The 17,725-nt window shown below is 38.2% G+C and overlaps 1 protein-coding gene across 4 annotated transcripts in view; it reads left to right on the top strand.

The window, feature by feature from the left end:
* Nucleotides 1–17,725, top strand: part of LOC113411241 (SAM and SH3 domain-containing protein 1) — a 583,123-nt gene that overhangs the window by 529,568 nt on the left and 35,830 nt on the right. For all 4 annotated transcript variants that reach the window (XM_087970319.1, XM_087970299.1, XM_026666233.2 and 1 more), the window contains exons 7-9: nt 1,483–1,595; nt 3,732–3,833; nt 16,223–16,355. In XM_087970319.1, the coding sequence (XP_087826445.1) occupies nt 1,483–1,595; nt 3,732–3,833; nt 16,223–16,355 (348 nt within the window). The remainder of the gene's footprint in view (nt 1–1,482; nt 1,596–3,731; nt 3,834–16,222; nt 16,356–17,725) is intronic.

Below are 17,725 nucleotides of genomic sequence, written 5' to 3'. Positions count from 1 at the left end.
GTCATTATGCTACTATTCACAAGTTGGGTCTCTTGAGGGGGAAAAAAGTCCTTTAGCACCCTTCCATTGGAAGGGTCAGCTTAATCAGAGAGTGTCTGAACTTAGGTCAAGCTCACAAAATTCATGGTTCTCTGCTTCCATTATGCAGGCACTGTCATACAGATATCCCCAGGGTAGGATCAGGGCAACTGACAAAATGTACATTATGACTATATAAAGCAAGTCCTGATTTATATAGTTGCAACCAAATATGATAAAACCAGTGTTTGTGTTGTCATGTCACAATATATATTTTGTTATCTTTGTTCATCATCTCAGTGTCAGGGCTCTGGTAGTTACCCCCATTTAAATCATGAGTCTGTAGCCAGATTTTCAAAGCTTAAAGAAGATTTATTAGGAGTAAACATGCTGGTGCTGCCTGGGTGTAACCGACTCTGAGACACATCATTCATTGTCACCCTTAACCCTGCTTTCCCTCCATCCCCTGGGTGTATCATTCTCCAATGGGACACGTCCACAACCAAGAGTCACCAGTCATACTCTCCAGTTAGAATTTTGCGTGGCAGAAACTTCGTCGCCTAGAAACTATCTATGAAAACATTTATGGAATGCAGTTTTGGTTTTGTAAGCTGCTGCACTATTTCCCCCTTCCACTTCTATTGGCAACTTTAAAAAATCAGAGAAATATTTTATGAGTTGACAGTCAATTTATAGTGACTTCAGCTTTGATAATTCTATATTGATTTTATTATTGTTATGAACCAATGGCATCTTAGGTGACTTTATATCTCATAGATAAAACATATTTGCAGTTTTAGGAAACATACAATTTTATGATAAAATTAAGTAGTCCATCCTCTCTTCCATATGGCTGCCTTCAAAAGTATAAATTGGGTAACCCTTGATCAATTTTATTAAAACATGCTTTGGTTTAGCAGCTATGGATAGTTCCAATTTTATAAAATTTACATCTTTCATACAAGATATTATTCACTAGATGTTAGAATCTAAGATGCTAAACCTATTAGTGTTTTAATGTTGATAAAATTGTCATAATGTCAAGCAGCCCAGACAATTTGCATAGTTTCCATATTCAGATTCGGCAAAAAAAAATGCATACTGAGCAAAGTGATGTCATAACATGATATTAATATAATATCCTCAATAATTCTCTGAATTGTCACATAAACATTATTATTTTCCCGAATCGTTGCAAATCATATACACATCAAATGAAGCATTCCATACAGAGGAGTTAAAAATAGCAATTTCCTATCTCCAGTGTCATTCTCATTCTGAAATGTTAAGATCATTGCAGTTTTCAAAACTTAAATAAAGATGTTGAAATGTGAGTAAGCAGGGAATTAAGTAGCATGATTAAACATGGGAAATTCACTAGGAAAATCATGCCTTATTTTGCTTGACTCATATTTCTTTTGTATTGAAATACCTTATTCTTTCATCTTTCCTATTTATCTCCAGGGGAAGATGTTGGTTATGTGGCAAGTGAAATCACAATGAGTGACGAGGAGCGGATCCAGTTAATGATGATGGTCAAGGAGAAGATGATTACTATTGAGGAAGCTCTTGCAAGGGTACAGAATGCAAATACATTATATATGCTAGGGACAAATGATAGGCTTGATTATATCAGGGAATCACAGAATCTTGTGCATAGCATCCATAATTATGAGAATCAAACAAATACAGGGAGTTTCTAAATAGCTGATTTTGTGGATCAAACAGACATTTCTGTCCCCTCCAGGCAGGAACAGAATCCTGAATGAACACATTAAAGATCTTAATGTAAAAAAAAAAATCAGCCCTGGAAACATTTATTCTATTCTTTAATGTTAATCTGAACAATAAAAAGATTTTGTGTGTGTGTGTGTGTGTGTGTGTGTGTGTGTGTGCGCGCACACACACACACACACACACACATATTTTCATGTCTTGGCGTGTTCGGGTCTTTTCCCTTGTAAGATTGAGAGCATCTTGGCAATGTTTCAACGAAGTCCCACTCGCCATCTTCAGGCTGGTGCTTTCAGTTTCGTGCTTGTGCAAAAGCACGAAGCCAAAAGCACCAGCCTGAAGATGGCGAGTGGGACCTCATTGAAATGTTGCCAAGATTCTCTCAATCTTACATGGGAAAAGACCTGAACACACCAAGACCTGCATACCTGTACCTGTGAATATCTATGAAAACAAATATATGTATGCCCTGCCACATACATTGGACAGACCAATAGAAGAATAAGTACCCGCCTGGATGAACACAAAAATGCAGTAAAAAAGCTGGAACACACTTCCTCACTAGTCCAACACATGAAAGCCACAGGTCATAGCATCAACTTCAATGGTACCAAAACCCTAGCCGCTATAGAAAACCCCAGCTACAGAATTATCAGAGAAGCCATAGAGATTGAAAAAAAGACCTGAAAGCATGAATAGAAGAGGTGACTCCACCAATTATCTGGAAGCCTGCATTCGCAAACAAAAAAATCTCCACACCACAAGCCAAGCAAACACATGGGCACAAACAGACCCCCCTCCCGATACCTCCAGCTCAAACACACCCCAACCAGGCACCCAGATGAAACCTAGCTTCCTAATAAATGATAGCCATCCTTTTACCCGAAGCCAAGCCGCACTAAAAGCCTCCAATACAGGAAACACAATGTTGCCAGCCAATCAAAAAATGCTACAAAACAGACAGAAGATATTAGAAGCACCAATCAAGCAGAACACAGCAAACTCCAAGACCAATAAACACAGACTAAGACTCCCAACCAATCAGGATGAAGAAAAAACCATTCTGGCACAGCATAGGCTAGCACCAAATTTAAAACAGAAATGGCTGTGAAAGTCTGATTCACAGACGAACACAATACACAAGCCTGATAATGGTAGATGAGATTCTGCCGAAACGTTGCTACAACTTTAAAAGCACAACTATAATGACGTGGGAAAATACCCGAACAAAGCTGAATACCATACATATAGATACCTGCGAAAACTTAAGAAAACACACACACACACACACACACACACACACACACACACACACACACACATATATATTACATTTATACAAAACATATTCACAATGGATGAAATTTTAGACAAGACTATTTTCAGCTCGGTAATAATACAGTACATAACTAAAATTCCTATTCATATAAAATTATTTCTCCATTGAGGATTAAGTTTCCAGATTGGTTTGTGCGTGTGTGCACGCAAATATGTGTTTGTATGTATAATTTTTTCAAAATAGTCTAAACAACAAAGATTCCCTTGTACAGTAGGTTAAAAAAAGATGTGATATAAATGTATTAGAAATATATACATATTTGAATAATACTTGCATTACACAAATCTATAAAAATTGTAACTTTATTGTTGTACTGATATGTCTTTTCTTGTATTTTTCAGTTTTTTGATACAGCACTTTTTATATATTTTTCCTTCTTTTTGGCAATGTATATAACATTACCACTATCATTTTTATGTTTTGCCCTTTTTTCTTTTGTTATTAATAAATAAGCAATATAAATAGTTAAATAAATAAACATCTAAAGAACAAAAATACCTTCATAATTGTTTTGTACTGATACTAACAGAGCTTTAATTTCTTCAACAATTATTTGCTTATAAAAAAATTAAACCAAATAAATATACTTTTAGCAAGTGAGAAAACTGAGGGATTACTCTTCGTTTTATTTTCATTTCAGCTGAAGGAATATGAAACTCAACATCGGCAATCAGGAAACTTGGATGCATCTGAATGGTCTGAAAGTCCTTATCCGACATTTGATGTTTCTTCCAATTGCAATGTAAGTCCGTATGATTCTACCAAGTTCATGGTTACTATAGACTTTTAAAAACATACAGTAGTTGAATGTCATTAGAGGAATGGAAAATAAAAAGACCTTCAAATTGTAGGTAGTCCTTGACTTTCCATCCTTGACTGACCAATTGAAGGTATGACACCCCTCCAAAAAGGGACGACCAAGATATGCAGGTCCAATGGCCTCCCCCTCATGTAGTCACAGAAATGCATATTGCACATTTGGCAACTGGCCTACAGAGTCCATTATAGTGGGGAGATGGCAGCATGAAAATGTAATAATTGAATTTATGGTCATTTGACGCATCCCATGGTCGTATAACTGCAATTTGGTTTATGGACCGCTGCATTCAGTTAATGACAACCAGAAAAAAATTGAGTCAGTCATGTGGGTGCCTTGAATTATGACTGTCACAGCATACAATGAAAATTCCAGTTGTAGGACTACCTATAGAAATATAAAAGATAAATTCCACGAGGATTGAATGTTGGGTATTTTTACTTCAGAGAAGTTTAGGGTAGAACTGGACAGGAGCAAAAGTTAGCCAGATCTTATCTTTCTTTCCAAAGACCCACCAGAGGAACTGTACTTATTTCTAAAGGCAGTCAAATATCTTTCCAGGCTTTTTATTTTAATTTCAAGGAGTCTTTTTATTTTATTCTAGCACTTCTTGAAAGAAAGGTCAACATAAAAGTAGGAAAAGTCCTATTTTACCATTTAATTAATATTGAACTTGCTTCTTCCTCTTCACCTTTTGTTATTTATGGTTTTTCTCATGGCAAATTGAGATGTTTGGTCTCTGTCTGAGCCTAAAAAGAGTTAGCAAGTTACCCATCATCCCTTTATCTGCAGTAAGGCTGCTGTCTGTTACTACTATATTCTTAATTATACGGCCTCCCCCAATAGGAAGTCCCATCATGTTTTATAGGCATGAAATGAAATTAAGCCCCTCCCCCAAATTAAGGCCTATATTAAAATATGCGAAATGGGGGAATGGTGGGGGCTTGCCATTAGGAAGTACTTTTGTTGCACACCTGGATATGGTGCTGCCTGCATTGACCCCAATCGAAGTGCCCCACCAACGCCAAAGGTCAACATCCAAGCCGTCGCCGCCCGCCCGAAGATGCAAGGGGGGAAATTAAGTCACCCCGAAAAGACGGCCTAGCCATTTTTTCGGCTCAAAAAAATAAGACCCGCCTTATTATATGAGAAACACGGTATATTCTTAATTATATGCTCCGTTTAGACCAGTCCATCTCTGACCTTCTGCAACTGTGATGGCGAAACTATGGCACTCGAGCTGCAGGCAAACTTACCTCACTGCGCATGTGCGCGCCTCACAGCTGATTTTTGGCTGTTTGAGGCCTTTTTTTGGCCTCCCAGAGGCTTGAAAAAAGCCTTTGCAGGCCGAATAGGCCCATTTCATCACTTCCTGTAATACTGGAAGTGACGAAACGGGCCTATTATTCAATCCTGTAAATCCTGCAGAGGCTTTTTTCAAACCTCTGGGAGGCCAAAAAAGGCCTCAAACCGGCAGAAAATCAGCTGTGAGGCGTAGTACAGGTAAGGGAGCAGCAGCAGGGGAGATTGCATGCCCAGGGGGTGTGGGGGAACAGACATCGCATTTTGGGTGCTGGTGTGCCAGCGTGCGCGCACTAGTGCACCCACAATTTTTGGCATAGGAGCCCAAAAAGTTTAGCCACCACTATTCTAGAACATGCCAAACTGGCGACTGCATTGGATTCAGAGAGATTTATTTCAGTATTCTGATAGCTCCATGTCCAGTTTGTAGTTTAGGGAACTTTTCCACATCTTTCCTAGTGTGTGTTCTCTAAGAAGTGGTGATGTGTCATGGTGTAATTCAGGCTGACTTTTCATAAATATTTTGTTATACTTACTATGGGTTTACTCATAGAACTAATGATTAATTATGATGAGTTCAATAAACTACAATTGATTGAGTTTGTACAAATTAAGCCATAAGCCATAGTTTATAATAATGATTAAGTTCACTCAACATGTCAAAACAAAATAAAACATATTACCTTATGATTTAGCATAAATCATAAGCCCAGTCCTGCTTTTCAAGGACGTACTTATCAGATCATAATTTGAAGGAATTTAGAAACCATAATTAATCTCAAATGACCCAATGACCTCTTTACTTCCAGAAGTCAGTGAATCTAGTCTACTGTTCCAGAAATCAATGTCTACAACTACAGATCAAGTTGTACATTTCATAAAGGAGCAAGAAAATCAACTTAAAATTGTTGGAGTTCTCCAAATCTCTTTAACAGTGTGATCTGAAAGCAAAATATCCAATTTAAAATATGTTGATTCAGCAATAAACCCTTCAATGACTCTCCAGAACAGCAGCCAAACAGACAGCAACAAGTACTTTCACTCCACCCAACATCTTGTCATTATCCTGTCAATAGCAGACAGATAAACAAACAAAAAAGTTCAAGTTCATCTACAGATGAAAAGGACACCACATTTCAAAGTCCAAAAATCTTTCTTGAACCCAAAGAATGTTAAGACAGGAAGTACTCCAATTTATTTCAGAGATTGTCAACCCACCTTATCAGTCAAGGTGGAGCTGGTGTTCTAATTATAATTAATAGTAGTATAGCCCTGTCAGTGTCTGGTGACATGTTATGAGTAACAAGAAAACAAGACTTTCTGAGAAAACTATCATATTTAACACAGAAAAATATTAACACAGATGAGATAAGGGGGAGGAGAAAAGTAGAAGAGAAGATTACAATGCTAATATTAAAGGTGTAATATATTGACATTTTTGCTTTTCAGTGGTTCTCTCTGCTGGTGTCTTGTGAAACTTCTAATAAGATCACAAGTTATTACTCAAGTAATATCTGCAAATATAAATATAATTAACAGAAGCAGGGAAAACCATTACTAAAACATAACATCATCAAAAGCAGCTTAGAGTCAACATGTTGTGATAATCTGTTCTAAAGTACAATAAATATGTATCTCCCTGGGTTCATTTTATCCATATATAGATTTGTTTATCACTATATATAATTTTGTCTTAGTGAAATAGCCTTAAGGCAGTTAAAAAATGACTACTAATATTAGCTTCAGCCTTAAAATTTATCTTTTTTTTAAATCTCACTGTCAGTGCCAAAAAGTAATGTATTATTCCTCCTACTTATTGCCAGCATTTAAATATATTTTCAGTAAATTAATACATTGTTTCTTGTTATCCTTAACTTCTCAGCTACATTAGTTCTTTCATTTTTTTTTCTGTCTCTCCCCATGTTCAGTACCTACAGAAGAGCATCTTCTAAAGTTTCCATCTTGGTTGAGAATTCTAGTAATTAAAATCTCAAAAATCTCTTCATTGGGGAACATGAGATTAGTAAAAGGCAGCATGGTATGATTAAGTGGTAGTACATAAAATCTAAATTATATAAGAATTAAGTATGTATTCAACGTATTCTGTTTTTGTTGGGGATGGGCGGAGGGAAAAAATCTAATTCTTTGCTCCATTCCTCACTCAAAGAGAAAATTTTAATTGTATAGTATTTGAATACCTTTTCCCACATCTCTGATTCAAGGAATCAACATAATAGAAGTGTTCAAGCCTTCTAGATGTGCTGGATCACAAATCCAATCATTTGCTCAGCCAGGGCAACAGAGAATTGGGTTACAGAAGACTGTATAATGACAGATATATTCTTCTCCTCAGGAGGGGCTTATGAAAAACTTTAAGATGGTTCAGAGTGCAATTCACTAGCTAGCTTGCATTAGGCAGTGCAACTCAGGGAGCTCCTTATGACAGAGCAAAGTTATGGCCAATGTCCAAAGCAATCCTACATGAACCAAATGCCTCTCTGACTGCATGTTGCTGCCATGCTCGATTCTGTGCCATCAAATGAAAATAGAACAATAGATCCTTGCCAGTGAGATTTAAATGGAATTGGAAGTTAATAATATGTTCAAACTACATCTGTGCAGCTACAGTTTAATTGAGCTCCAGATCCAAGGGTACTGGACAGAACAATAGAGCTTCATTAACACTGTTTTTTCCAACTGTCTTGCCCTGTAGTTCCTTTCTCATTTCCTACGTGTGACAACTTTCAAATTCTCATTTTATATTCAGTGGGAAAATCAAGGCTTAACAAGTTGAAACAGCCAGCAGGGGATGCTGTAGAAGTAATGAATTTCTTGGACCTCTGCCTCACAGGAACATATATACAAATCAAAATTAAAACTCTCCTCATTTTCAAATATGTGAATTTCATAGTTCCATAGGGAGGAAAAAAAATGTATAGTTTTCAGTAATTCCAAACCTGGCACTTTCTAATTCTCCTATGCTATTTGGAGTTGATGGGAATTATAGTCCAAGCTATTGGAAAACCATCAGGATAGGCAATATAATATGCTGAATTTTCAATGAGACCAGGCGTTCTTTCTTTCTTTTTTGCTATTTCTTAGGGTGATTTCTCTCTGTAACTTAATGAAACTATTTTTAAAACAGAAATGAAAGAATGGCTGTATTATACAACTTGTAAAAGAGTTTTAACCTTATGATTTTAAATATTGATCAGTCAAATACGCATACAGTATTTGTGTGGTGATCTGACAACATATTTACCCCATATGGCATGTAAATATGACATGATTAAATAGTTCCGATGAAATTGGTTTAATAGTTAATTCTATTAATAGTTTGTTCAAAAAGGGAACTAGGTTTCTATAACAGGACATAACTCTGTAATGTCTTGCTGTGTGTGTGTACATGCATGCATACTTTGTGTGTGTGTGTGTGTACATATATACACACCCCAGAATCAAGAAGGAACTTATTTGGTAAATGTTTTTTAAATAAGTGACTGGAACCAATCTTTTGAAACATGTTTCAGCAACTATTCCATTATTGAATCAAGCCCTCAGTTGAAATTACAACATTTTCCCATCATGAATACCTAAAAGAAAATCCCTATTTGTTTTATCAGTTAATATTCAGTGTGCTTCTTGCTAAAGTAGCCAGTGGAGCATGCTTGTTCATTAGATGCCAGGTAGACTGGCACACAGTAGAGAACTCTTGCAAATTGATTGAAGAAACTGTTGTTACTGCTTACATGCTAGATGGATGCAGAGTTAAACTATGTTGAACTTTCCATGTTCCATTTGACGTGAGTGTCCTCCCATTTCTTCAAGACCCTAGAAAGTTGATGCAATTTACCAGGTTGAAATTGGGACTTATGGATTTATTTTGTCAATTACATAATTTCAAGCTCAAATGTTGTAAAACTAATAAATGAATTCTATTACATTTTGGAAATGTATAGCTACTCATTGTTCAGATACCATTTTGCTTTTAAGTTCTTAGCAAATATATATATATTTAAAGGAACATAACTCAAGACCTCCACGAAGCTAATAGATGTAAAGAAGTTAGTTTAGTTTTCTGTACTTGACCTTATTTCTTAAAATGTGATATAGTAAACTACAGCCCCAAAATACCTAAATTCAAATCCATTCTCAACTGTGGAAGACAACTGAATGATCTTGGACCCAGCCTCTATATATGGGTTAAATTGGAATAGGAAGCATGGAGAATACGGATTTCCGATGAAGATCTCACAGGCCTATTGGTATCCAAGAAAATCACTTTCCAAGTGCCTGCCATTCTAGTTTCTTAGAATTGTTAACATAAGCTTTTTAGTAGTTACGTCAAAGCAAACATAATTAAATTTGAAAGAAATGCAGGAAGATAGGACATTTAAAAAATAATAGAATTGCAATAAAATTGCATGTTCTAAGCCGGCATTCTTCTATTTAGGTCCTTCCAGATGTTTGGGGTTACAACAGCTCCCATCGTCCCTAACTATTGATCATCCTGTCAGGGATTAATAGGAATAGTAATTGAAAACATCTGGGGGGGGGAATCTTGTTTCTAGGGGAAAAAAACCCTCTTAACCCAATAAAACCAGGACAAAATTGTTAGTCATTCTTTGAGTAATGCTCAGATCTGTCTGTATATCCATCTTTCAGTGAGAGCTTTCTGTTCCTTAGCATTTCAAACTCCTTTTGCAGAGGTGCAATCGTGTTTTATGAGTTGCTCTTCTCCACCCATTTTTCAGTCACTGAAATTCCATTGGCAATTATTAAGGAACTGAGGGGGTCAGAAAGTGTCAGTAAACCTCTGGTGCAAGAAAGCTGGCATTGTTTCCTCTCTTCCTGTCTTTGTGCTGAATAGATTTAGTTATAATCTGTAACATCTTCCTCTCTTCCGGAGATAGAGAATTATATGGGTAGAAAGCAGCCAATGGGTTGTGTTTTTTTATTCCTTTTTCCCCATTTTCTTCATATAGGAAATGGCCATTAGTAAAACGAATGCTCTATCAAGTTGTGTGGCTCCCAAATCCAGTCACTTTGTCAGAAAGTGAAGTCCGATATCACTCACTTAAGTAAACTGTAGATAAGTCTAAAATTTAGAGTTACGCAGCTGAGAAGAGCAGCCCTCAAGGGAGAATTATTCAGAACAGAGTATTAGGCTTCTTAAATGCCAGAGCTGGTAAGTCATCCAGCCTGTCACATAATATTCAAAGGATGTATTTCCCTTGTTGCAAAGGGGAAAAAAGAACAGGAAGGGCTCCTCTCTGTGGCTATATATGTCATAAGCCAGCATGCGGAGTCTTTTTGATCCTTTCCTTTCCCTTACTTGATGTCTTTTTTGAAGACATGCTCTGTCAGACATATTTTTTCCATTTTTGATTAAAATTTAATTTTCTAACTGCTTTTTCTCAACAAGATTCAGGGATTTTGAAAAGTTACCCCCCCTTTAATTGATTTTACAAAACAATTATCTAAGCAAATGAGTAAAAATGTTGGTTAAAAAAATCTACTTGGAGGAAGATAAATACTGTAGTTAATTAAACAAGAGACAACAGTGCCTCTTTAAAATGGACTAGCAAATCCTTCGACTTTTTCCAAGTTGAGCTTGGAAATCTAGCATGGCTAATACAGAACATGTTGTGTATAGTGCTGGACTAATCATCTATTTATATCCCTCTGGAATTATTTGAATCCAATACTTAGAAAAGGTTGCTTTTGTACAGGCAAGCTTTGATCTAGATAAGTAGGCAAACAAATGATTAGATTCTCCAAATATGTTAGTTCTGCTTCTCTCATCATTTTAACCAAGCTACTTGGTGGCTAAGAAATCCAGGAACTGCAGCTCCAATACAGAGGGTGTGATGATATCCTGTTGCACAAGCATAATGCAGGTGGTCTTCGACTTACAACAGTTCATTTAGTGACTGTTCAAAGTTACAACAGCACTGAAAAAAGTGACTTATCACCGTTTTTTACACTTATGACTGTTACAGCATTTCCAGAGTCATATGATTTACATTTGGATGCTTGACAACCAGTTCATATTTATGATGGTTGTAGTGTTTTTTGCGATCTTCTGATGAGGTGAATGGGGAAGCCAGATTCACTTAACAACCGTGTTACTAACTTAACTTCAGTGGTTCACTTTACAAATGCGGCAAGAAAATTCATAAAATGGGACAAACTCACTTAACAAATTTCTTATTTAACAGCAGAAGTGTTGGGTTCAATTGTTGTAAGTTGAGGACTACCTGTACATTGCTATTTCTTTGTGAAAACATTGGACCATCTTATTTAAATGTTAGTTAAAATTGAGAAAGAGGTGTAAGTTTGTACATGTAATAAATACCACAGATTTTTCGGTTATTACAGAACCAGCTACTTTGCTATAGAATGTCCAGCTGACAGAAAAGTGGGCACCTTTAGACTGACAATACTATGGATTAGCTGACACCCCTGTCAGCTAATTTTTTTAGCAAACTGTTTGCAGTACTCTATGGTTTCTGATCTGCTGGGCGGAATAGTTGGGGACCAATATTAGTGGATTTTTTCTTGTTCTTCCAGGTCTTGTCTTGACTTCAACAGTTTTGTGTAATTTCCATTTCTTAACAATGTTTGCCAGAATCAAAATTGCTATCTGGAAGCGATTCTTGTTTTTCTTTTACATAGCCTTCTCCTGTTTTGTAAGAATGAATTGTATTTATTTTCAAGTCCTCACACAGCTGTTCAGAAGAACTAATGTACATTGAAAGTAGATGGAACTCCAGTCCCAGCCTTAGAGGGTTCAAAGTATTCATTTATCTGTAGAATTATAGGCCTAACAAATCAGCCCCTTTTGGGAATCTCTGAACAACTGTAAGACTCCATTCATATTTGCAGAAATATGTAAAGATTAGATAGCCTTTGTTTACTTGATAATTGAATGAATTGTACCATTTAAGCAGGGATGCCTAACACGTGCATGAAACTCTATCTCTAGATAAATGCAATAAAATATATTATAAGATATATTTTCTTTATTGAAATGCCACCTATTCTTGTAAGTAATCACATAGCCATGAAAAGAAAAATTAGTTGTGATACCGATAGGAAATAAGGTTAAACTAGTATAACACCCCTGAGTTAAGCAGTAATTTGGTATGTTAATTAGTCATTTCTTAGATGGACTTTATTGGCATAGTTAGAAAGCAGATCATGACTGAAGAAGCAATAAATGTAGACAGATCAAGAAACAGAAACCTTAAAATGTGGCTTTCAGGAGTTGTTTCTTTAGATAAGGGGTCTTCAAACTTGGCAAGTTTAAGACTTGTGGACTTCAACTCCCAGAATTCCTCCTTCAGTCATGTTAGCTCAGGAATTCTGGGAGTTGAAGTCTACAAGTCTTAAACTTGCCAAGTTTGAAGAGCCTTGCTTTAGATGGTAAATACGTACTTCCCCAAATTATATGAATAAGCTTGGCTTGAGATACAGAATTCAGTGGAGTCACACCTTGCAGAGAAAACTGAAAACTATCCCTCTTTTACGAAGATCATATTAGCAACTGAAACAGTTTCCTGACTTCTAATCCCACTTCGTTAATGAAGAATCACAGAGAACTTCCAAGCAAACTAGGTTGGGAAGCTTTGGACCATCTGGCAAAAGTTTTGTTTCAGTTTATTGTTGGAGAACTTCACAACTACAAATGCTCTTGATCTGATTTCCCCTGTGCTTTTTCATCCAGCATTGACCCACTTTTTGCTGATATTAGAACACTGCTGATGTGTCAGAGATGCACTTGTTCCAAAAGAAGCTGGGAAAAAGAGTCCGCCTTCCTATATTTGCCAAAAGTGAGCCCTGTTGGCCTTGTCCTATTTTGCTGGCGGCTGAATAGCATGCTATCTCTTTAAAGCAGGATAATTTTCTGAACTAGCTTGGTCAATTTGTTATGGTTTAAAACTGTGGAGCCAGCTGTCTGCAATCTGATGTAATGTTGCCATGGAAACTAGAAATGAAACACTTAAGCATTCACTACAGAATTTCTGCATCCGACATTAGCCAAAATAATTAAGACTTGAGCCATTAGGGGCTTTTGAATGAAAGGGGTGGGGGCTTACAGTGTGGTTGAAAACCAAGCTGTTCCTGTTTACAGTATTCCATGTGTTTTCTTCTTTGAAATATGCAAAGAAATCACTCTGTAGAATGACACGTTGTGGGGCCCTCTTTTTTTTTTTTCCTATTTTTTTGGCACAGAGTTACTGGCTATGTCGAAACATTTTCAGGCAGAAAGCGGCATGCATGCCTGTAGATGCAAACAACTCAAAGTTGTGGAATTGGAAGCATTCTGACCACTGAGTGGGATAGCCAAAGTGCCACATGCTGTAAAATGTTCCCTTTTGGTATTAATATGCAAACGCCTTTTTGTGTAGGGAATTACTTAACGTCGGGCCAGTTCATACGTTTCCTATAACACATGTGCATTCAACGCAGCAGCATCTCCGAAGAGCATTTTTCTCGGAAAATGCTTACACATATGCAAAGAGAAAGAGTGTATCTGTATTTTATTTTAGAGTCCAAGCAGGACAATATATTATATTTGCACATAAAGCTAAATTGTTTGAATAATGGCCCAAAGAATGAAACTGAGACATCCAGATCACAAGGAATAATCATTTGATCCTACCCTACCCTGGTCAGACTCGACTAGAATTCTGTGTCCAGTTCTGGGCACTACAGTTCAAAAATGACAATGGCAAAGGTGAGCCTCCAAGATCATTGAAAGACTGTGGACCAAGTCCTATGCACCCTCAGAAGGGGAAGTAGGTGGCAATTGATCTGCTTTGTCCCATGTGGCTAGTGTGATACATAGGTAAAGGTTTCAGGTGTGAAACATACCTCCATGTGTAGTGCCTTCGTTACCCGAAGACAATTCTCTGGTCATTGGCCAGCGTGACTGTACACCAAGGTGCATGGAGCACGGTTACCTTCCCAACAAAGTGGTGCTTATTTATCTACTTGCATTTGTATGCTTTCAAACGGCTCAGTTGGCAGGAGCTGGGATGAGTTCAGGGGTGGGATTCTACCAGTTTGCACCTATTCGCTAGAACCGGTTGTAAACATTCTAAGCAGTTCGGAGAAGAAATTACTGGCCTAATCCTGTAAGGAAGGCAGGAAGGAAACATTCTGGTGTTGCTTACAGAAACTGCCTCTCCGTTAACGCTTATTACCTTCTTGGTAGGACTAGACTTCCTGTCTCTGGAACTTCTCTGGAGTTTTTTCCCCCTCCTTTGCTGGTACTTGCTTGTGTGGAGTGACCATTCAAAGTTACAATGGCACTGAAAAAAGTGACATGACCATTTTTCACACTTACGACTGTTGCAGCATCCCTACAGTCATGAGAGGCCAGGCGAGGAGATGCATGCCTCGATGTGAGTGATATTGAGTTGGCCACGTCCAGCCAATAACATGACTGCCAAGCCACGCCCACCAACTTAGTCACGCCCACAGAACCAGTTGTTAAAAAATTTGAGTCCCACCCCTGGATGAGTTTACAGGAACTTACCCTGTCCTGCGTTTCTCAGGACTCAATCCTGGGCTGTCAGCGTCTTTAACCGCTGAGCCATCGCGTCCCCAGCTTGATACATAGGGACATTATATACATTTGCTGTTAAATAAGGCCTATTTTGTCTGACTTAAAACACAGCTAGACAATAAGGCCCAATTTCAACCTGGTAACTGAAATGCCCCAAAGTTCACCCACAGGAAGTTGCTCTTGGGGTTCTGAGCTGGGGGGCTGGAACTGGGATGAATTGATCAGGGCTTTGTGTGAAAGCAAAGGCCGAAATAGAGCCTTTGGGGAGTTCCAGCTGGAATCTTCTCCGCTCCTTGGAATGCAAGCCTTGTACAGTGGCAGTTCTGTACTGTAAAAGCCAAGAGTTAAGTCCCCCTCTTCTTTTTTTCCCCCCTTCTTTCTTTTGGTCTCCCCCTTTCTACTTTCACACACAGAAATTCTAAATGGGGCCAAACAGAGGAAGTAGCATATTGAGCGCTGGGTCTGGCTTGAAAATGAGAGCTCTGATTTGGTTCACAAGGAATGGATTGTTTCAGGCTGTGGTGTCACTGCTGCTGGAGAGGGAGGATTCTTTCTGTCTCTGTAATGCTGGATACTTGAGGGAAAACAGCTGGAATGGAGCAGGCAGCATCTGATGTGAGACCAAATGGGAAGCTGGGGAATATGGGCTAAACTAAAAGCCTGCAAAGGTCAGAGTTTTCCTTTGGTCAATTCTTGAGGAATGCTCGGTCTATATTAACAGACAATCTTGAGAATCTTTAGAATGAGAAGCCCGGGATGGGGGGATAAAGAGAAGGAAAAAAAAATCTATGACTATAACTAATAAAATACATCGGAGTGGAGAGGATGAGCTCTCCTCTTCGTTTCCCTCCCCTCCCCTCCCTCCCCCCCTCTCTCCCTTCCCATCTCCTCATTTTTGCTGCTGTTGCTGTTTTTGATTTTCCCTGTTAAGGCTGGAAAAAAGGAGTCAATGAGAGTGTTTCAATTCAGCGCAGAAAAGCAGTTTCTAACCAGGCTTTTCAATGTGAAGTTCCGCCAGGCCAGGAAGACCATTGCCTGACCCAAACCACAGGAGCTTAACTAACAGGGCTCAGAGTGCTAGGACAGTGTCCTGCCTGGGCTGTGTAGGAAAGCAACGTGGAGATTGCTATTATCACACAATGTGCCAAGGCAGAGAGGACGATGAGGACTGGAACACGTTTCGGTGTCTGAGGTCTTACTTTGTGCTAATTTAGAAGTGAAAATGGTATGTTCCATTCTTTTTAAAGTACTCTGTGTACGTGTGGGAGGGAGGGAGGGAGGGAGGGAGAAGAAATTGTGAATATTCAGGATGAGAGAAGAACTGTTTCAGGTTTCAGGATTTGCCTTGTTTTAGGACTCTGGAAAAAGAGACGCTTCCCTGCCTTGAGCTGTGCAACTATTCCTCTCCTAACGTTTCCTTTTGCTTCCCTGCCAGTCAAGAGAGCAATCAGATGATGAATCAGAGGAATCAGTGAAGTTTAAGAGACTGCATAAGTTGGTCAACTCAACTCGCCGAGTGAGAAAGAAATTAATTCGAGTGGAAGAAATTAAAAAGCCCAGCACTGAAGGTAAGAATTGGCAGCTTTCACGAGAAGATGTGCAGGCACGGTGGGAAAGAGAGGGTGGGTGTGCCATCCCTTTGGAAAAAAGAGTATGAGAAACTTGCCAGAGGAAAGAAAAGAAGAAACATTTGGTGGCCCTCTGAATTGATTATTATTTTTTTATGCCCTGTGCTCATATAAATCAGCCGGATCAGAATAGCTCTTTGCATTAGCGGTCTGAATTTATGGCTGTACTGTATTGTACACTATTTTCTAGGTACTGTTACCTACTATGGGTGTGTGTGTGTGTGTGTGTGTGTGTGTGTGTGTGTGGCTGGGTAGTCTTGCTTCTTTTATTACAACATAATTTATTGGGGACAGTCTCAAGTGAAAAGGCTATAGAGAGGTTATTATTGGTAGATGGATGGACTGTATCAGATGAACTTTCGCCCCCTTCCCCCTACCCTCCCATCCTACAAAAATCTGCAATCCCAAAGTGACTTTTTTTTGGGGGGGGGGGAGGGTTGCACCCGGAGCGGAAAGCGCTATCAGCCAAGCAGAATTCTTCCTGAAACTGGACAGAAACGGGACAGAATCAAGAAAAGGGGCTCCCTGGTCCCATAACCTTGCCTGCCAAATTCATTAGAATTCTTAGTTCTGCATTTATCAGTATAGTAGGAGAATCTGCATATAAGTGAGTATTATACACTTTTCCAGGAAGTGACTAATGTTTCATGAAATTTTCATTAATGAAATGTAATAGCGAGTACCAGATTAAGAGTTTGCAGGGAGCAGAGTACAGGTAAGAGCAAAAGATACATTACCCTTCTGATTTAAAAAAGATTATTTTTTTCTTTTTCCTAAAGCCTCTGTCACTTTTCCTCCTGCAAGTTCTGAAGCCAAGAAATGTGACTCGTAAATGAGCTGTGTGGTTCGGGAGGGATGAAAAACTGTAAGAGAAAATGGAAGTGGGGCTTATCCCATAGGGTTAGAAAGCGAGTCAGTTTCTCATGGGATGCTGAAACATCTGCTGGACCGACACCACACCCTTCCAAGTTTGGCAAATGGTTCTTTCAGCAGGAACGATGAGCTTGTCAGAAAATAGACACGTATCACTTGCATAGAAGTCAGAGAATGCCACAATTGATTCCACAGTAGAGAGAGATTTTAGCCCTCTAAAGTAAAATATAGTGAGCTTCACTTTTATAATATTTATTTGGAATTGATTTTAAAAAGTAAAATAACAGATAGACATTAAATATTATTCTGTGGCAATAACTAATTATTATTCTAATATTGTTATTTTTTTTATTATTCTGCAGCAATAACTAATAACTAACTAATTATATACATTTAAATTCAGGAGAGGAAAAGAGAGGCCTGATAGAGATGTGATT

This window comes from Notechis scutatus, chromosome 1, assembly GCF_049901735.1.
Source record: "Notechis scutatus isolate UNSWTSFEM ecotype Mainland chromosome 1, rNotScu1.2, whole genome shotgun sequence".
In the NCBI taxonomy this organism is placed as follows: Eukaryota; Metazoa; Chordata; class Lepidosauria; order Squamata; family Elapidae; genus Notechis; species Notechis scutatus.
This window is presented reverse-complemented; position numbering and strand designations above follow the sequence as displayed.